General features: G+C 43.1%; 1 protein-coding gene across 5 annotated transcripts in view; it reads left to right on the forward strand.

The window, feature by feature from the left end:
* MAPKAP1 (MAPK associated protein 1) overlaps nt 1–21,640 on the forward strand; it is a 97,611-nt gene that overhangs the window by 57,845 nt on the left and 18,126 nt on the right. For 3 of the 5 annotated variants that reach the window (XM_057408954.1, XM_057408956.1, XM_057408955.1), the window contains exon 8: nt 14,112–14,219. The exons of 1 other annotated variant lie outside the window; for it this stretch is intronic. In XM_057408954.1, coding sequence (XP_057264937.1) covers nt 14,112–14,219 — 108 coding nt within the window. Of the gene's footprint in view, nt 1–1,632; nt 1,745–14,111; nt 14,220–21,640 lie in introns of those variants that run through there. One more of the 5 variants, XM_057408958.1, reaches the window with a different exon arrangement.

Raw genomic sequence — 21,640 nt, forward strand, 5'->3', positions numbered from 1 at the left:
GTTTAGACTGGATATAAGGAAGAAGCTCTTTACTGAAGGGGTGGTGAGGCACTGGAATGGGTTGCCCAGGGAAGTTGTGAATGCTCCATCCTTGGTGGTGTTCAAGGCCAGGTTGGACAGAGCCTTGAGTGACATGGTTTGGTGTGAGGTGTCCCTGCCCATGGCAGGGGGGCTGGAACTTGACGATCTTATGGTCCTTTCCAATCCTAACTATTCTATGATTCTCTCTAGTTAGATATTATGTTGACCTGTCCCACCACAGGCGGCAGCAGCAGGGGATTCATGGGAATACTGAATCATCTCTTGCCACATGCCCAAATAACCAACTGGAAGAGGTACATGGGAATGGCTGAAGTTAGGGAAAGCCTGTTAGAACCAGTCAGTTCTACATACTGGAGGAGATAGATCTGCAGAGGAAATTGCCGAGGCAGATGTTTAATTAGTTGGAGTCAGGCTGGATAAATCAGGATAGGAACTGTCTATGCAGATATGCTGGTGTGCCTCCCTTTTCTCTGCACTGGTTTCATTGTCTTTAAAAACTAACTGTTCTTTTTGCTTGGGAAAGATGCAGCAGAAACAGTCATATAACCTCTCTGTTATTGTAATGGATTCCCTCGTGTACACTCATAAAATAGAAAATGTAATTGATGTTTTCTTATGGTAATGAAAAATAACTAAGTAGAATACTTTATCATCCATTTGTTTAACCTATTGCGTGCTCAGCAGCATGTATTGCACATGCATATTTTACATGAGAGCTGGAAATGAAACACTCCTGGTTGTGGAATGAGCTCCCAGAGGACAGTGGTCTAATCCAGCGGCGGACCACCTTGAGGGAGGCTCGGGGACACCTCTCATGCCAAGAGTGTTTTCTCAGCATAGCCAGAATGGGGGAGAAAGAGTCTAAGGATGAGGCAATATCCTGGCCATGGCAGCAAAGAGGGGGAAGCTGACATTGGCCTGGTCAGTGCTGAGGTGCTGGGATAAAGGCGCTGTGGAGAGCCTGATATCCACAGATAGTTTAAGAATTGCTATGTCTAGATCTCTTTGAGGATGTTTTCTGAGGATCTTTGAGGATCTCTTTGAGGAACAGTGGGAGCACTCCAGCAGCTGATGGTTTAAATATAAAACTGGCCTGCAGTGTGGCAGATCTTCGGAAAGAGAGTCACATGCTTGGAATCATGAGCATAAGAACTTCTTGTTCTTCCTGAGTGTATCAGGGAAAATGCCAGACATGGTGCTGTCTGGGTTTTGGACGGATAGAATAAGGCAGTCTTGAAAAGCTTTTTTAGAAGGTGAGATTTGGGTGGTTTCGTCCTTGGTATGCTTCTCCTCCCTAGAAATCAGCGAGAGGTTTAATACTAACTTCTAAAAAAGGTAGATATTAGACATGCTTTTAAATCCCACGCGTATGCATTGCAGAGGAAGTTTTGTAGGTCACACAGATCATGTTGTGTAACTGTAAAATACCATTGTCAGGATAACTTGATTTGCTTTACCACTGAATGATTTTCCTATACAGTCAAGCCAGTGTGTATTTCTACCGACCTTACTCGTACCAAGACTTACCTGTTGCACAGCCTAGGAATTTAGGTTATGGTACAGATGTACATTTTAAACCCTACTTTTTAGGAAGACTTTCAGTTGGACCAAGGGAAGCACAGATGAAGTGCAGAGTGCCTTGTGTTCAGACACCACAGCACGGCTGAGCCGGGGTCTGACAGCATCCCACAATGTGCAGCAGGCAAGTTGATCTTATCAGGCTTTTTATATCTGCACTAAAGCCCGCATTCAATATTTTCTATAAAATATGCTTGCATGGCTTACGATGTTAAGAACATAAGAAAGATGATGACTTCATTCTTGGTACTTTGTATATCTTGATGCCATGGTGATTCTCAAGTCAAATACGTGCAGGAACAACATAACACACTTGAAAGTTATCTTCCTCGCCTTGGAGCTATCTCATTCCCTTTGCTCTTCCACAAATACATTCTGTGGGATGCCAGTTGCCTTTTCCTCCAGAGCTTGACTGAATGGACTATTAATACTAATATAAAGTAAATAAGAATGCAGAGGGAATGTGTACAGAGGCTTTGTTTTCAAACAAATTAGGCATTGATGTCAGTATACAAAAACCGAATGTGCTTTGAAGGAAATTAGAGACAAAACGAAACAGTGAAATGTTGGAATGATCCCGCCTGTTTCTGGTCCATGTCAGCCTCTCTTCATCTGGAATTTCTTGTGAACAGAGAAGCCTTGTCTGATTAATCTTGTCCGATTTTAAGGAGGAATTCTTTGCAGGGTGAACATGCTACTGATGGTTATTTAATAGCTGCTTCAAACTACGAACGTCCGTGGGCCAGAAACACTCAGTCCTTTTAAGAACAAAATGCTATACAAGTTTAATTGTTATAAACAATACCTTCTGCCAACATTTCTCAGACATGACCTGTATTTTCCATAGGTTAGAGTGAGTTATTAACTTAGTATTCTGTTCAGCTTGGAGAAAGACTAATACTTTTCCTATAAATGAAAACAGCTGCTTTACAATAACATTCAAGTCCCTAACAGCTGTCAGCCAGTGCTTTTTGCATTCTTTAAAATGTGTAAAGTGACCAAAAATAGTCTGAAATAATCTTACTAGCCTGGATATGTGTATTATCTCACTGCCACAGGAAGCTGAATAATAAGGAGAGGGAGAAATCCAAGAAACAGGAATAGGACCTAAAAATAAGTCTCCATATCATGTTTTCATCTCTACGACAGAGTCAAAGCTGCACAGGCCACTTAAAATAATCTGTTCCTCCACCAGGTAACACAGAGCAGAATCTCTTACAAAAGCATGTTTTGTGATGGTGTATTATTCCTGAGTTTTGGATTTGTTCACACAGAGCTGTTAAGTTATCCTTCAGAACTTGGAGAACTGAAGCTCAAAATAGAGCGAGCTGCATGAGGCTCATCTTCCATTCGGGAAGCAGCCAGGGAGCAGAGATCTGAGTTTTGTTTGAAAATTCACTTTCCAACAAAACAGTCTCGGCACCACTTTTAACTTCAAATCCCTTAAACAGGCTTTCTGAAACTGTTTATAAACACATTTTACCCAAAACTTACACAGGACAAAAGCACAAACAGCACTGCAAAGATGCTCCTTGAGTGAAAACCCACTTACTGTCAGGCCCATGGGAAATCATGCGGATGCTGCAATGCTGACGGTTTTCGTTTAAACCTGTCCCACAGTTTTCCTGTTCCTGGAGTATCTCAGCAGATATGTTTGTAAATACTTGGTCTTGCTGCTGTGGTGCCGGATTTCATTTGTCTTGCTCCTGTCTCCCGCAGACACTAAGGAGAGCTAGCGTTCCCAAAGTGCTGGGAAGGGCACAGTGGCTCCATGTCCCCGTGGCCAGAGAATGAGCCGGGGTCCTAGGTAAGCCTGTGCTCTGAGCTCAGGGCAGGGTGTCCTAGAGCAGCCACCCTTTGGAGCAGGGGTGGTGGTTCTCCTTTCCAAGTAGGTGCTTGCGTGTGGCAGAACACAAAGCAAGGGGCAAAGTGCTAATTCTGGGCACCTTTTGGATGGTGCCTGCTCTCCCAGTTCATGGTGGGGGTTATCAGGGTGTTGGAAAGTGGAGGAGAGGAGGAACTGATGGGCTGTGGATGTTCAGGCCAGGCAGGACCCGTTCACTCAAAGGCCTCCTGACATGTGCCAGTGTGCTGCTGGGTTGGGGCTGGGGTGGCTGCTCTTACTGCAGGAGCAGCTATAGGTCTTGCTTGGCATTTTGCTTCCTTGTCCCCACTGGTAGGCAGAGGAATGGGACAAAAAGCAATGGGCGAAAAGGGGGGATATATCTGTATTTGTATCACGTATACATGTATTCATTTATATATATAAAAAAGGAGAATTAGGAAGATAAACTATGTAAAACCATAGCCTTGTGATTAAAGCATTTTTCAGAGATGAACCACAATTAGAATAAACTGCCATTAAAGTTTGATACTGTCATTGCATGACGGTAACTGAGGAGTTTAAATTTAAAAGTAAATATGTTAGAGTAGGCGATGCATATGTTTGCTCTGACTCTTAAGGAGATGGAAGCCCCAGCATCTGTGACAGTGAAAAGCCAATTAATTTGTAGTTCCTTGTGTTTACATGCATGCTTTTCTGCTTAATGGTAGTTTTGAGTTTCTCTGGCTTTCAGTGCTTTATTTTGGATAATTGTAGCATCCCTGCAGAGTCTTGCACCCCCAGTTACTGAGTGGCTTTACCTGGAGATGCTTCAGAAATCCTGGTTTTCCTTGCATTAAGCTGTTTATATTAGCAAGATTTAAATTAAGAGCATCATCAGTATTTGCAGGTCTTAGGTCAAGACTTTACTACTTTACAACCCTTTTGCCAAAGAGGCAATGGAGTAATGAAGGTGCAAACAAAGCACATAGCCCAGGCTGTGCCAGGTTTCGGTGTAGTAACAGAGGTGCAAGTGAAGTGTGTAGCCCCTGGTTGTCCCAGGTTTCTCCCTGGTTGGCCAGTCCCATGCTAGGCATGGTGAGGAACTGGCTGTCCTTGGAGAGGTTCACCTCTACCAGGTTGTGCCTTTCCATACCCCTTGGGCTTAGCACTCTCCCCCCCCCCCCCCCCCCCCCCCCCCCATTCCTGGAGCTGTGTTTGGGTCTGATACTCACTTGCTTTCTGCTATGATGTCTCTTGGGGAAAGAGGAAGGATTGCTTGCTTGTTATTCTCATAGTAGTTTTTCCTCAGCAGGATTGGTGTTGCACAGGGGGAGCCCCTCTGTGCTGGAGAGGGTGCGATAGAGGCTGCTCAAAATGATTTCCTTCTGCCTACAAACTCCATCTCTGGTTTGTAGCGGTAATAATTTATTTCAGCAAGCCCTTTCTCACCAGCCTGCTGATGCTGAGCAGACACTGATGTGATGAGGGGATGGGGGTGCTGGTGTGCGTGGAACAGCTCGTCGGGAATAAAGTTTGTGACTAGTTTGTCAGGATAGAAATAGCTCGTTAGTCCTGTGTGCTTGGGCTGATGGGATTCTGGACATTAGCCTGAATGGGTGAGGAAAAGTTTTTGTGCCTGGCCTCTGAAATGGAAGTGAAATATTGAACTGGGTCTATTTTAGAGCTGTTGGTATTGAAATCATACAGTTATGGGTCTTCTGGATTGGTAATAAAGCTGTAATTTATGTGACATTTTACATTCTGCAGTTCAGTGTTCGGATGATAGAGACTTTTTGTTTCTTTTACCCATTCCAATGGAAAAAGGATAATGCTGATACCCCAGATACCTTTATGGGGCCATCTCCTTCCTGCTAGTGTTTTGTGAAATGCACCCTCCCAGCCTGTTGTATTGCCCCAAGACCATCACTTGCATGTCTGTGACCAGGGGAAAGTGCTTTCTGACTCAGGCAGAGCCCCAGTATTGATCTGCATCACAAATAAGCAGCCAAGCTTGGGCTGCAGGATGTTCACCCTGGTGCCATCTCTTGGGTAGCAGAGCGTGGAGAGGACTCAGGGTGCAGAGCTGTAACGTGTGCTGCTCTGCCAGTACCCCATGCAGCTCCCTGCCCTGACATGGTCCCCTAAATTTGTGATTAGAAAACCCCAGCAAGTCTGTATATTGTATTTTTGCTATACATACATCACATTATGGATCAAAACGGATGATTTCTTTCTCCTTTCAGCTTTATTTAGAGCTATGTATTGCTAAAGCAAAAAGAACAGGACTCTAAAGCAGCAATTAAATAAGCACTTCTGTTAGTATACTGCAAAGACTGGTTTGCTGCTAGTCATGCTGCATGTTTTCTATACTACAAAAAAAGCAATACATAAATGAAGTGTTTGTTTCTTTTTAAGGGGCTTTTGACTAAATTCTTTAATTTCACTGGCTGTCAAGGTAGTGTTAAGTAAAATGGGTTTGAACTGCTGTAGTTTTTGTGTACTGGACTAGATGTCAGAAACCTTTGCCATCACTGGAAATTCTGTCACTCTGGATTTACTATCTGTTTCCCACAGCTGAATTCTTAAGCAGTGTGATTTAACACCTTGGCTCTCCATCAGCCGGTCCTGGCATTTATTTGAATGCATTACACCACTGGTTTCCATAAACTATTTTACAATTGTTTCATATAAATGACTGTTTATTTCTACAAAAACCATCTGTATTTCTGCAGAGAGCAGCAGATAACTGTGTGTAAAATTCAGTAATGTCACAACAGTGCAAGTTAAGGAAAAACAGATTGGACCCAAAAAAAAGTCTCTTGCGTGTGAACAACGTTAAAAGTTTGTTTTCACTATTTCAATATCTTTATTTATTAACCACTATTTGCATTTGTAATGATAAAATCTTTATTCCACTTCAGAGGTGTTGAGGGGCTTTGGGGATTTTTAACGAATAAACAGATTTAAGATGTCCTCAGAGCAGTAGGATTTGAGATGTAAACATTCTGGCTTTACAGCTATTTCCTCTCAAACTGTTTACATATTTTCTGTTGTTTTATTGTCATTGCCAAGCACACAATGGAATCCTTGCCCTTTCTGTCGTGTTCTGAAAAAAATCCTATGGAAGGAGGCTTGAGACCTTTCCCTGTTCCCAGTTTCTGTGTTCTCTGCAGTGTATCGATCCCTTTCCTTCTTCAGCCCTCTTTGTTTCTGCCTGGTATTCCTCCTCAGGCCCAGGGTCAGTGTCTAGTACTGATAGGAAACCTCATGGGCAGGCTGCACCCAGGAGGACCTCCCGGGGACGATGTGGTGCCACAGTTTGCCTGCTCCCAGCCAGCTCCCAAGAAGCACTCATGCTGCTGAGCTATTTTAATTCTTCCATATGCTGCCCATGTGCTGGCAGAGGGAAAGCTGGAATCCAGTAGTCTTACACTTAGCGCGACTGATACTTTCTGACAGACTATTTGAAATGATAGAAATACATAAACCTCCTCTTTTTTATGACCTTGTAATAGCTGCAACATATTTCCAGCAAATATTTTCTATGGCAATAATAAAAAAGTGATAACAAAAAAATAAATATAAATATAGTTTAAACTCAAAAGAAATCACACTTTCAAAACCTAGGGTTGGAGCAGTGAGGCAATAAATCATGTATCCTTGTGAAAGGAGAAAGTTGAAGTAGGAAGGCACCACAGACATCACCATTAAATGTTTATCAACTGTTTTCTTTTGACTACTTTCCTGCCTGTGCATGGACAGAGCCTGAAACATAGCTCATGTTCACTTTGCTTATTTACTGTCTGCCTGGCATCTACTGCGTTGGCTATTAGGTGAGGGCTGCCTGTCTTTAAACTTTGATTTTTCATGTGTTATTTTGGGAGTACAGCTGTACACACAGGAAAGTGCATCCCCTGTCACTGTGCTGTGCCTGCACTGCTTGTCCCCACGCAGTGACACTGGCTCTTGCATGTGCTTATCTTTTGGAAGATGAGCCAGAATATCACATCCTTCACCTCAGCGGACATGCAGGTGGTCTCATAGCTGTTTGCTGGCTCACCAGGGACAGGTCATCTTGTGCTGTAAAAGAGATGAGTTGTAGTGTCATGCTGAAATACAGCGAGTGCATGCCCCTTCCTGCTGCGGGCATCACTAGCTGTGGTGTTTGGAGGCTGGAGATGTTCTCATGCCATAGTGTTTCTGCAGAGGGTTGTCTGAGGAGCTGTGCCAGGAAAAACTAATCCACAAGCAGCACAAACCACCATGAGCAGACAGTCACTGAGAGACTTGGTCGAGGTCAGACACGAAGATGCTGTACTGTTAACTGGGATGTATTACATGTTGCTTGTGTCTGCTGCTCTCTCAGATGTGATGGTGGCAAGAGTTTGTTGAAGGAGAGGCCAGTGTACCTTGCCTTCCTTACCAGGCAAACTGTAAAATGGAACTGCAGCAAAGAGCAGAATTAATAGATGAGATGCAGATGGATGCAGTATACTGAGGAAGAAAATAGGCATGGCTTTTGCAGAGCAGGTTGTGCCGTAGAAAGCGATGAGCAGCCTTTGAGGAAGTCAGAGACCATCTGAATACGGATGATGTGTTTTATACAGCATGCTTAGATTTCCAAAAAAGATTTGACAAAGGCTCATGGAGCAATTAAGCTGTCACAGGATGAGAAGGAGGATCCTCACATAGATTAATAATTGATTAAAAGACAGGAAACAAAGAATAGGAATAATGGCCCTCCGTTATTAGTAACTAGGTTACTGGTGGAGTTCCAGTGGAACTGGTAGATCCTGCATTGTTCCGTTAATGTGGGGCATGGAAAAGGATGTGAATGCTGATGTGACAAAATGTGCTGTTGATACAAAAGAAGTAAGAATAGTGCAAATAAAAGCTGTCTGTGAAGCACTGCAGAGATATCTCGCAATGCTGAGTGACAGGACAATAAAATGGGAGAGGGAATTCAGTGTCAATGAGTGCAAAATAATATACCTGGTGAAAAGCAACCGTAACTATATGTATACAATGATGGGCTCTAATTACCTTCCATCAGTCAAGAAAAGTATCCTGGAATCGTCACGGGTAGTTCTCTGAACACTTCAGCTCAGTGCTTAGGAACAGTCAGAAAGACAAATTGAACATCAGAAATTAGGAAAGGAGAACAAAACAGAAAGCATACGTCTGCCAGTCCATAAATCATGGTGTACCCACGTCGTAATTGTTGTATTTTATCTCAAAAATGATAATATAGAAGTAAAAAGATACAGAAATAGATGAGCATGAAAATGGAACAGACGTGAAATGAGGAGTAGGTGCTAAGGAGAGAAGATCTTCTCCGGTTTGGGAAAGACGTGACTGGGTTCAAGAGGGTCTATGAGGTGCGTGTGGTAGAGACTGAACTGGGAGGGGTTTGTCATAGTTGTTCCTAAGACAAGAGCTGCGTGTCCCAAAAATGATGGGTTGAAACAAAAGGGGATGCTTTTTCTCACACGGTGCCATAAATCCTGGTGGGTCAGTGTTACAGAAATCAGAAATCTGAAAGAGGTTTGAACAAATGCATGGGCCATAAAGGGAGCAGAAAGAGCTGACAGAGCATAGCTGGAACTGGGGCTTCAGTGAGAATTGTAGGAGCTCTTGAGAGGAGGTAAAGACAAAGACTGAGTAGGATGTTGTGATGTGTTTTATTGCAGAAACTAACACTGTAAAATATAGGATCCGTTTTAAACCATTTGGGGTTTTTTGCTTTTACTGGTTCTTTTCAGTTTAAGTTTGACAATTCCACAAGCATTAAATATGGAAGTAAATCCTGCTCCAGTCCGTATTTTACCCTGTTAACTAGTTTGGAGATGGAGGTGGGTTTTGTTTGGGGTTTTGTTTAAAGCCTCATTCCCTTTCTAAGTGTTGGTGTTTGTTTATTGTGCAGATTCAACCCCTGACCGTGGTATTCTTCATTGCTATTGAAAGTTAATGGGGGAAAAATTGCATTCCAAACATTTGAACCTGTAGTAGCCATGGCTGAACTTAGTTGATCTCTGGTGATCGGTTCAATTTAGTTACGATTTTTAGCCATTAGGCTGGGGCTGAATGATGGTGATTTGGTTGAGGCCAAATGTCTGTAGAAAATTGGCTGTTTGATAAGAGCCCTGTTATCAGAGGGGGATACTTTCTCATTTACATTTAGATGAGTATTGATTATTTATTTACTCAGAGAAGTGAGATTCGTTCCCAATCTTATCTCTCTCGTCTCTGCTTGTCAGCAGAAAGAGAGAGAGAGCTCCTGACATCAGCCCAAGATAACAGCACTTTGTAGTGAAGATAAAAGTTGGAATGGGCCTTTTTCTAGTCTTGACTGAAAGGATAAGTTCTAAAAATTAGAACTGACGGGTCATGCTTTCAAAACCCCATTCTGAAGCCTTTGCAGCTTAAATGGCAACAGAATTGGTTTGTTGTTATGTGGATGGCCATTTGCCTTTTGTAAGAGAACCGCTTAATTTCATTATGCGGTGGGATTCTTCCCAGAACACCTTTGCCTTGTGCGGTAGGGAAGTTGTGGAGGTGACACTGGGGGCTGTTTCCTTGTTTGTTTTTAATTCCTGATAAACCTTGCTCTGTTCAAAGGGGTATCCTGAAATGATGGAGTAGGTGGGTGTCTGTAGGCAGATCTTGGTGTAGATGCTTAGAAGGGGATTGCAGCAGAAGGGATGCGTGTTAAGCTCCGCAGGTGAGGTGTGAGATGCTGAGTGAGGCCCTGGGAGTAAGCAGCGACGTCTCTCCATGCTAACCCCATTCCTCCACAGCTGCTGGTCTGACAGTCAGCAAAGCAAGTCAAGAATGGGATTATTGTTGCTGGTAGTATTTGCAGTGTGTGGTCTAGACTCATAGCATGGCGCAGGAGTGGAGAAGACCTAATGCATCAGGCCTGCAGGTCTGGTGGGGAAGGGAACGGTTCTCACCCTCCCTCTGGGACCCCAAACAATTCTCTGATGGCTTTTAAAGAAAAAGAGTTTGCTTGAGGGTATAGCCCCTTCTCATTCACCATTTTGTGGCTCATTTCAGAGGGCTGCTTTGGTTCCCTCCTTCCTCTCCATCCACACGAACACTTGTCTCTCCAGCCCAGCTTGCTGTAACCCAGCAACAGTTTCTGTCTCTCCGAGTATTTGTGACAAAATTGCAGAACTAGAAGAGGGGTTTGTATTCATTGGCTTTGTCTTCCGCATTTTTGTCCGTGGTAACTTCCATTTTCACGTACTTGCTCCCAGCTTGGTGGTGGAACACAATGCACATGATTTACTCTGCCCCTTTGCTCCAGCGAGCAGCGCTTTCTGGGAGCCCTGGGCAATGCTGCTGGATGTGGGACGTGCTCGAGTTGTGGTCCCTGCTGTCAGTGGGAGAGCTCTGGGTTGTGGGCCAGGACTAATTGTGCCAGGATTTTAAAGCTTTATATTACAGCTGCGCAGAGCATTTGCATCAGATTGCAGAAATCCATAAAATCCAGGGTTGGTATTAGCGCTTGGAATTTTGTAGAAATTCCCAGAGCAGTATTCTGTTAGGAGACCATTACATTACCTAATGTTTCTACTACAATGACATCATTTGAACTTGGGAGAGAAGTAAACGTCCTCTGCAGAATCAGCCTAACATTTTTCATCTGTTGTGAAGCAGAGGTCCTGTAAATGTGTACAGATATTTAAAATACATCAATTAAGAGTCGATACTCTTTTTTTATATATCCGTATATAAATTCCATAGTATTTTCTGTTTTAAAGGAGTTCTTCAAGTGGAAGGTTGCCTTGGTTTCTGATCTGTAGCTCTGTGTCATTCTTTTATTAGCAGACAGTTAATACAGGCTTGAGACAAATTGGATGAAACAATTTAGCTGCTCACAGACTTCTCAAGTTGCTCCAGGTAAAGATCATCCTTTGACATTGGCTTGGTGGTGTTGAGGGATATGATCACCAGTGGCTCTCTGCAGGGTGGCAGGAAGCTTGTTCAGAGGTGTGAGGATTGCTTGTGAGCTGGGTGATGTTCTTTGAGTGGATCCAGCTGGTGGAATCAGATCCACACAGAGGGACTGTGAACCGCTGCCAAGCTTCTGCTTTTAATCTTGTCCCCTTGTCATCGTGTGCATGTGATTCTCTGATAATTTTAAGGCTTTGATGGCATTGATGTCTGTCCTTTTGTCCCATCCCTCTGTCTGGGAAACACAGCAGTAAGCCCACATCTCAGTGCTGAGAGAGCAACGTGTGGTTTGGTGCCAGTCCCCTGCAGCAGCTCCCACACAGCACTGTGCGAATGGAAGGAAATTGTCTAAACAGGAATGACTTAGTTGGATAGGTGATGCATAAAAGTGTGATTTATGGAATGGATCTCTTGGCTCATCACGGATGTGTTCTGGGTGCATCCACCTGAGAGGGCATCTATGGAGGCAGCCGGCGAGGTTTAGGAGTCCAGAAGGGGCCAACTTCACTTCTTCCTCTGCTCTGATTCAAAATATTTTTGGGGTGTAAGGGAGAGGGAGGCTGTAATGAAGAATGAGGAAGCTGGGACACAGCGGTGGGCACTGGTGTCAGCAGATCTTAGTGATTTCTGTCTGTGGTAGGAGCCCTTGGAATTAGGGGTTTGGTAGCAGGCACCAAGAACATGGACATTCAGGTGGAACCAACAGTTCTGCTGCCTTTGTCATTGCTGGGTATCATTCAGCATTTGGCTGTGGTTTGGGAACCTCTGCTTACAAACAGACAAAGCAAGCAGGTTTTGCTGTCACTGATTCTGTTTTCAAACTACACCAGTTTTTAAATACAAATTGATTTACCACTTTGATATCTGTTTCAATTCGGTATATTTTGCTTCTGCCTAACAAGCCAGGCCTCTGTTTATTTAATTTAGTTCAGATTTGTAATCGCATTTCCAGTAGCTGGGAGGAGAAAGGATGATGTTGTATTCATTTGCTTTTCTTTTTGTGCTGGCATGAGACTTCTCTGCTGCTTCTTGAGCCTGGTTTGTTCCGTAAATGCTTCAACCAGCTACACATGCAGTCGCTGTGGCAGGGAGGGAGCAGTCGTGCTTTCCTCCTCTGACCTGCAAATAGCCTGGCTCTGGATGTGCTCTGAGTGTCACCTGGAATAAGGGAGCTCCATTTTATCAGGAAATAACATTCCACTTCAGGAGCAGAACCCACTTGGGCTGTGCAGCGAGTGCTTCACACGGCTTCTGGGGAGACGAAATGAGGAGTTGTAATTGAAATTCTGCTGTAGTAAATTTAAAATTAATTGGCTAACAAATTCCATTTCTTAGGAATGCCATCTGAGGCTAAAATACGGAATTTTTTTATATGTTTTAAATATTTCATCATATACTGTCATAATTCAAAGTCAGGAAACATTCAGAAGTATTTTAAGTACTGATAAAGAGGAAATAGATTTCATTATTTGAGTTCTAGGTGCTTTGTTACACTAAGACCTGGTTAAAGGTGCTTTGCATCACTTGAGCTTTTTTCAGGTATCTGTTTAGTGTTATTTTACCAAATTATACAGAAATTACAGCTGAGAACTTTGTGTGCGCTTCAGCTCTTGGGTGTGAGCAGGAGTGGAGATCCGTTAATGTAGTTGGATCCGTTAATGTAGGTGGATCCGTTAATGTAGGTGGATCCGTTAATGTAGTTGGATCTGTTAATGTAGTTGGATCCTTTAATGTAGTTGGATCCGTTAATGTAGTTGGAAAGCAGTTTTTTAAGCAGCAGCATCTGTCCTTTGGTGAGTTGGTTTGAGAAGAAGAAAGTTGGCACCTGAATCTTTAAGATTTACAGTTCAACATGATGTATATAAAAATAATTCCTTGGAAGTAATTTAGCATCTGCACGTGCTTAAGTTTGGTGCAGTTCAGTGTTAACAGCATACAGATCTCTGGAAAAAGATCTCTTGATGACCCTTTCCGCTCCATGCAGCCCCTGAGCTGCTGGATGATGCCAGACTCCCTGTCTCTAGTCAGCCTGCAAGGCAGTGCTGATAGCTGCTGAGGCGTAAAGAAATCCTTACCCCACACTTCTCAAGCACCACATTGCAAGAAATGTGCCATTGGCAGAGGTAGAAATAGCCAAGCTGGGTGTCATGGAGCTTGCTTTCATGACAAAATGCAATTCATAAAAGCAAAGCTGCTTTCCTTCCCAGCTGTTTGTTGGTGCTCTGTGCAGACACCACCAAGGCTGCAGCTGAGCTTTTCTTGCCTTCCCAAGTGTGAGTGTAGGTTGAGTTGAGCCCACGCTCCAGAAGCTCCAGGCTGCAGTCCCAGTCTGGAAGAGGAGTGGGCTTGGGGTACAACATAGATACACACCAAGATCTGAGTAGGTACTTTTTCCAACAGGAAATACCTCTGTCTTGCAGCACAGGCAGGGTATTTAATAGAGACTCATCAGGTGTAGGAATAATACAGGAATGTTGGGCAGCAGTTTGTCAGGTAGCGTTGGTAGACAGCTGAAGATGACTGGAATATGCTGTTTCTTTGCACACCATCTTTTGATGACAGGGCCCTTCCCTTTGGCAAAGAGCTTTGAAACATAAACGTCTACTTGCCTTACTTCTAGGCTACAAGTAACCTCATGTTAGTTGAACGTGATAAGCCATCACTTTGTTAGAAAACAGATGATTTTACAAGTTACTTTATGTTTCAGGTCCTCAGTATCGGCTGGAGAAGCAGAGTGAACCTAATGTCCCAGTAGATTTAGACTGTACCTTGGAGAGCCAGAGCACTTTGGAATTCTGCCTTGTCCGGGAGAACAGTATGTTTCCCCTTTTCACTTTTGCTCTTGTAAATTGCTTAAACTCACATAAGTTATGTATTTTGGAATACAAGCTGTACTGTCTGGGCAAGTAAGTTTTGACGAGACTCCTTCCTGAGGCACTTCTCAGTTGTGCCAAAACAATATTCCAGAGGGAAATGATGGATTTCATACCTTCTAGTAAATAGTCTGCATCTTGTTTATCACTTCATGATTAATCGTTTTCTGTTAAACTCTGCTCTGTAAAGTTATAACCAACCCGAAAAACACTGGAAATATGGAACACTTTCTGTTGCAGGCATTGCTCAGTGGATAAAGTGATCATTCCGCAGTGTATTTTGCCATGGTGATATGGCTGTTAGAAACAGCGATTTCTTTTTTTTTTCTAATAGAATTTAAAGAAATTAACCATGCAGATATAACTAGAGCAGTTTGATGGTTTTTAAAGTGCGAGGCAAATAGTCTTCTCCCCAGCTATGCTCAAATATTTTTATTCTATTACTGTTTTAATGGTCCTAATAATATTTCCTAATTCATTTCGTTGCAAGGAACTGTATGAAACTCTAAAAACCCAAACCTTTAATATTGATTTGTGTTTGTCCTCTATAGCATTTTGGTCTGTCCTTCATTCTTTCCAACAGTCGTGCTCTCAGTTGCGGGGTTGGGGTTTTTTTATTCCATTTTAATTCAGCTGTAAAAGTGTTGATTGTACTAATGAGGAAAGCAGTAGCGCTCAAGCTCTCAGCCAGGACCACGCTCAATGTTTGCTGCAAGCAAGCTTAGTAAAAGCCTGTTTTGATATAGTAGAAGAATTTTTCCTTTCTTTACAAAGATCAGACCGTTCCATTTATGCTTTTTGGCTGTAGCGTTTCATATTTTATCCTAGAATGACAGCAAAGCCTCCCCAAAGTAGCTCCTAATTCCAGTGGCGAGCAGTAGACTCTATTCCCATTTAAGGACTAGCAGAGGTGAGACACAGCTGCCACAAGCATTCCAGTGGGACATCAGTGCTGGCACTCGCAGTTTTGACTGCCACTCCATAGACTGGGACTTGCTCCCAAAGTATTCCTGATGCTCCTGATTAATTTCTTCATAAAATGATTCTAAGGAACTGTAGGAGAGAATGAGGCAGAAGGTGGCAGGGGTGCTGTGCATGAGGAAATGGAGCAATTTTAACCTCCCTAATCAAATTGCAGCTAGAATTCCCCAGTGTCTGCATCCCACCTATTATTTTAGTATTGATTTTTAATCCATGAAAAGATGCACATGGGTCATACTTTCATAGGTTTTACACATTTTGAGTTTTAAAAAGCTATTATTTTTATATCCAAGAATTTCAATTAATAGTATATATGCTGCATTTTTAACGTATTTTCATCATCTGTGGCTCGTAGCTATATCTGCTGATGCTCTTAGCTCTCACGAATGACTAGGCTTGGGTTGCACTGTTACTTTAATAGTAAATCTGTCATGAGTTTCGAAGTGGTTTAGTAGGAGGCATTTGGTCTACTCTGCATCAGCAGCAAAAGCTCGAGCAGAGCTTCAAAGGCCTTGCCTCAAAATTATCGTCAGTCATAATGTGAAGGAAGCACTTTTCCCCTTCCCTGAAAGGCAATGGCATCGCACTGGTAGGTGGTGGCTTTTTGTCCTGTTCATGGGTCTTGTGTTTGTCAGCCAGTGCCTGGAACATAGGAATGTGAAGGCAAAACAAGCACTTTGACTCTGTAGAGTTCAAGAGCAAGTCACTGTTTTAGTTTGTTCAAGGCTAACAGTAATCTAGGCAAAATAATAAATGCTTACATGAATTCTGTCTGTTTTCTGCTGTGCTGTTGCTGTTTTCTGAATGGATACCAAACTCAAATAAGGAATGCAGGAGAAATCCTCTGTTTGTAGTTTCTTCCCCAGAATGTGGGTGAATTTCAAGCGATCTTTCATTGTCCCTGCTCAGGGCTGTATGTGAAACACCCATGCAGTTAACTCTCTACACATAGAGATGTTCAAGGACAATACAGTATATAAGATCAGTCATAATTCATCTGCTGTACGTAGCCTGGTTCCCCCAATACACAATAAGAAATTGGATTTTGCGGTGCTTAAGGAGCTATCCTTTGCCATGGCATTAGAATAGAAATATTGACAGTTGTGCACTGTTCATAAAATAGAACTTGAAAATCCTAACATCAAAATGAAATACTTATTTCATGTATTTTGGTTTTATTTGAAATACTTCTAGCTGAGATATGCCAGTTAGGAAAAGCTCTGTTCTAACAGCTATTATTTGTAAATGTACCCTTTGTAGTCTCATATTCATTTATAAACATATATATATGTCTGATGCCAAACATCTGCTAGTGAAATAGTTGCCAGTTTCCTTTGGGCAAATAGAAAGTTTATATTTCAGGGTATTAAATGAAACAGAAAACTTTCCATTATTAAGAAATACATATGGAGAAATCCCTTATCTAGCCAACTTTCACTAATGGCATTCAAACTAATAAACTGTTTCCAGTATGCAGAACTTTTTAACTCGCATGAAGATTTATCTTTAGACTAAAAGCCTGCACTTCGTAATGTGAAATGCTTTTATGTGTAGTAGCAAACTGTTCATGGCTAATTTAGTTTTATTCTTACCATCTTACTTCTGGAAAGTTCCTCTTTCTCATTTTATCATTAGATAGTAATTAGTATTCAAGGGAAATTGGTCTTAATATATTAAAATTGGTTTAGTGCCTTTAGACCTGTACCAAAGCCAGTCTCTTATTGGAAAATGTAATTGGGGACTCTGTGTATGTAATTAATTGTATTACAATTAAGAACTTTCATTAAGCAATATACTAGTACATTAAAGTAATAAGGGACATTTTTGCAATGCAGTTAACTTTATATTTTGTTGGTTTATGGAGGATATACAGGTTCACTTGCTCTTGAATAGGCTACATACAGCATTTCAATATTCTGATATTCCTAATGTGTCATTTTTATATGTCCTCTAGTGCTGACAGGAGACCCTTTTGGATAAGGCTGCTTGGTTTAGCTTCTAACTTATTTTCAGGCTTGTATTTCTGGTGCCTGTTGTTTCATCACTGTTTGCCTCGTTTGAAAATCAGGATTTTCTATGGGGAGATTGGCCTGAGCTACAAATATAACTGTATTTCACAGTAGTTCAAGGACTTGAGAAAAAATGTCTCTCTCTATACTGAACCTGGTTTAAAAACAGAAAAGATCTTCAGCTGTTGTTTCCAGACTGGGAAATATGTTGGTTTTCTGGGTGACCATCGAATTAGAGACTGCAGATTAGTGCCATGGCTGCGGCTTCTAAAACGCCATAGTGCTTCCCCACAGTGGCTGTCTTAAAGAGTAGATGTAACCCTTGATACCATTTTTGCTTTTTATTCAGCTTCTGTGGGCAGAAAACACCACTCTGGGTTTTTTTCTGGTTTGCTTTTGGGTTGTGGTGGTTGGGTTTTGTTTACTTGTTTGGGGTTTATAAAGGAGGAGGCTGGGGTTGAATGTTTTGTGTGCTTTTGCTGCACAAGCAATCTGAGCAGGGATGGAGAGCAGTCCGGCTGGCTGGGAAGTTCCTCCTCCAGTGAGGATTGTGACAGTGAGTTGATAAGAATCAGATGGATAAAGAAAACAGACACGTGGCTGCATGGAATGCATACAGTTCTATATGGGATCTCCCTCCAGCCAGCACCATGCATTCTTACACAGTGACTTTAGTTTTAGGGATTTGGAAACTGGGGGACCATCAGCAGCAGTACAGTGCATGTGAAGCCGTGGCTGCTGATGCAGGGTGAGCTGGTGGCTCTGTGGCTGAAGGCAACTCCAGTGCTGCCGGCCCCAGCCCTGTGTCACTGCAAGCACCAGCTTTATTCTGCCCCCACGCAGGCACTGCAAAGGTAGAGTGTAAGGACTGGCACTAGGCATGGCAGTGCCAAAGTCCCAAAACCCTGTGTTTAGCTGTGCCACCCATAGCTCTGTCCCTGGCTTGGGCATGGCAGGGCAGAAGCACAAGGTTCCTCTTTGCCATTCTTTTCCTGCTCCAGTCATGCATTTTCTTACCCTGCTGCTCCAGTAATTAACCCCCTATCCTGGGCTAAGGGAAATTATCCTGGGCTGAAGGAAATGCCTCCCTTGCAGCTGTGCTTTGCACTTCGTGCGGGTTCTTACCTTATGCCTTGTTTATCCCACGCCTGACTCCAGCTTTTTTTCCCCTTTCCCCTTCAAAAAGTAAATCAATTAAGTAGGCCATAAAGAAGAATGGGGGGGTCACTGCAAACTGAAGCTCCATGTCAGTATGTGACAGAGTTTGTTTCTGGAATAGGAATCTGTTCGTCCTAGGGCAGAGCAGTCTCTGCCAGCAGAGCCCTATTGCTGGGTCGGCTCTTGGGCTAAATAATAGACGTGGAGCATCCACTTTACTTGATTGTCTTGCCAAGCAGAAGCTTTTACATTCAAAAGCCACACTGTGATCTCCATTACAAATACCCTGACAGGCCTGTAAATATTTGACAGGTTTATTCACAGCTGCTTGCATGTGGAAAATATTTTTATGCTTTTTCCCCCAATCAGCTGGTGGAGATGGCTCTTCCCTCGGCTGCTGAGCACCGGCAGGCTCACAGACATCCTTGCTGAGCTGCGGGGTAAGAGCAATATGCCAAGTTCTGCAGTCAGGTTTTTCCCTGCAGGGCATTTCTCTCTGTTGTTACTGATATTACTGCTATTATCCAATGCACCCTCAGGGGTCCGCATGTCTTGCCATCTTTAGACAGATGATCTGTTTTGATGGTGGAGTTCCTGGCTGCAATCCCAAGAGCAGCAACTGTAGAAATTCTGTAAACCTGAATCCATTCACAAAGCTCCATAAAGCAATGTCGGCAGAGGTTGCGGGTACACAGAGGATCTGAAAGGCTTCCAGAGCAAAACCCCACTGTTCAGCTGCTCCGGCTGCAGCAGTTGATGCTCCTGCTGTTTAGACATGACAAAGGTGCTCACAGTTTTAGTTGCAGTGACAATTTTTCCCCCTGGATATGGTCTGGCAGGCTGCTAATTTTCTTTGTAATACTTTTCATTTGGGTGTGTGAAATCTTTAGACAGACTCAGCTTCGTAATAGCCGTGTAAAGCTGGCACACAGTGTCCCTGCTCTGACAGTATCTGGTGTGGATGGTGAGGGAGGGTGGTGCAAGGCCAGCCTGGGAGCACAAGGGCAGTGGTGCCTGCAGAGCATCCAGGGAATCTGGGTCTTGTGAAGTGCTTTAGGAACATTTCTCAGGAGGTACAGGAGCGTGATTAAGATGCTGCCATTCTTTGTGTTACTTCTTTCTTATTGCCACGGGTTCAGTTTGTCTGTTGGTGCTAATTCTCCTTCATGAGTAACACTGTCCTGAGAACCCAGCTATGTGGAGAGCTGCCCATTGCACCAAGGTGAGGGTCTTGTCACCGACTGCTGAAATACAGCCATGCACTGGGAGCCATTTCCACCAGTGGAAGAGGGTCCCTGTTCGCTCTCGACTTCGGAGCAGCCCCATTGCCATCCTCCTGTTTTGCTTCCCGGCACAGCTGTGCCACAGTGTTTCAAGATGCTTTTAAGTGCACCAAAAAGTTTGACATATCTCAGTGTATCTTTGAAGTACTGCAGCGTGAGGGTTTGACATGATACATTATGATAATCCATAGTATAGAGACATTAACACAGGGGTCTTTGACAAAATACATTGTAATGTCTCTGAAGGAGCCATTACAATTTATCTTGTCATTCTGGAGCGTAGAGTGGTTGCAATGTTAAGATGGCTCTGCATAAATTCACATGTAGACTGTTTCATTTGATTTTTGGAGTTCTTTCAAGTCGAATGGCGCAGCCCAATTTGTAGCTTAACCCTTTGCTGTCCCCTTCTCTGACTGAAGGTCCTGGTTGCATGTCAGGAGGCTGTGGTGTGTGGTGAGGAGTGGGCATCACCCTCACCCACTCTCCTTTAGGCAGGGTGGAAAGCTGATGTGACTAATGCCGAGGAATGGGAATCTCCTCCTTTGTGCTGCCAACACGTACTTTGACTCATTTAACAGCAAGTGCTAACTTACTTCGATGCAGACATGGAAGATATTTATCATAAGCAGTGACGTTTGTTACTGAATTAACAGATAGAAAAGGGAATGCTTACACCCAGTAGGAAAAACACCCCATGCTCAGGTGGGGTTTTTCTTCCCTCTTGCCTACATTTGTCCTGCTTAATGCCACCACCACGGTGGTTTCCTTGGTGGAAGCAAACAGCAAGTACTTCTGCAACTCAGAATTACCCTGTTCAAAGGGTACCTGCTCCCGCATCAACAGTACGTGACTGAGACAAGTGCTAGGGTTTTCCTCCTCTGTGAGCCATGACCTTTCCTGCCAAACCATCCGCTTGTCATTGGGGCCCAAACATGGAATCCCACTGCGGCTTCCATGCGAGCTGACATGAGGATGGGAGTGCACATCCCCAGAGGGAAAGGTCAGCGTGAGAAGCATTAAGTGTTGAGGCTGCTCCAACTGGGCAAGAACAAAATTAATACCAAAAAAATCTGACAAGTTCTTCGCCTGCTTTGCTGGATCTTTAAGGCCTGTACTAAAATCCCATCATCTCATCTTCCCGTTATTAAAATTTCAGCAAAATATAAAGTTTTCATTAATCTCCTGCAGCAAATTTAGTACTCTGAACTGGCGGTTGATTCAGCTTTTAGGACTACATTAGCTGGGATATTAAAGAAAACGTGTCATTCTTCAGTTTCTTCTGTAAGAAGCTAAATCAGTTTTCAAATGTATTTATACCACTTTATCTAACAGCATCTGAATGATCATTTAGAGCTGAGATGCTTTATTAGCAGCTGGCATAGAAATTACTCTGTGCAAAATTATATATCGCATTATAGTAATGTTTAAATTGGTGTTAATCCAACGTCATAAAACGTAAAAAATCTGTAAAGTGTGTTATATTTTTTCAGTAATTGGCATTTTTGCTTAATGAGATGTTACCTTTTATAAAGCCAGTACCTGCAGTAGTAATGAGAATACTAATCAGTAAATAAAGCGTGGCTTTGTTACCACCGGGCTGAGATAAGAGTGCCCGAGGTGATGCCAGTGTCACATCCCACATGAAACATGGGAGAGCTGTGCTAGTGCACACATGGAGGGTGGCTCCTTCCTGGGGTGACAGGCTGGGGGTGTCCTGGTGGGGATCCCACCAGGTTGGCCCCTGGGGATACCTGCGGTCCAGGGGTGTTTTGTGCCACTGAAGAATCTACCACTGGGAAGAGCAGATGCACTGCGCTTCATGTGGGATGCAAATGTGTATTCTAATATCCTTAAAGAATTGGTGATTCTGACTTTGGGTGGAGGGTGGGAGTTTCCTCCTCCCCGACATGGACTTGAGCACTGTTCTTCCTT

This window comes from Pezoporus wallicus, unplaced genomic scaffold, assembly GCF_028554395.1.
Source record: "Pezoporus wallicus isolate ANWC-B61680 ecotype Strahan unplaced genomic scaffold, APGP_CSIRO_Pwel_v1 contig_8341, whole genome shotgun sequence".
NCBI lineage: Eukaryota > Metazoa > Chordata > Aves > Psittaciformes > Psittacidae > Pezoporus > Pezoporus wallicus.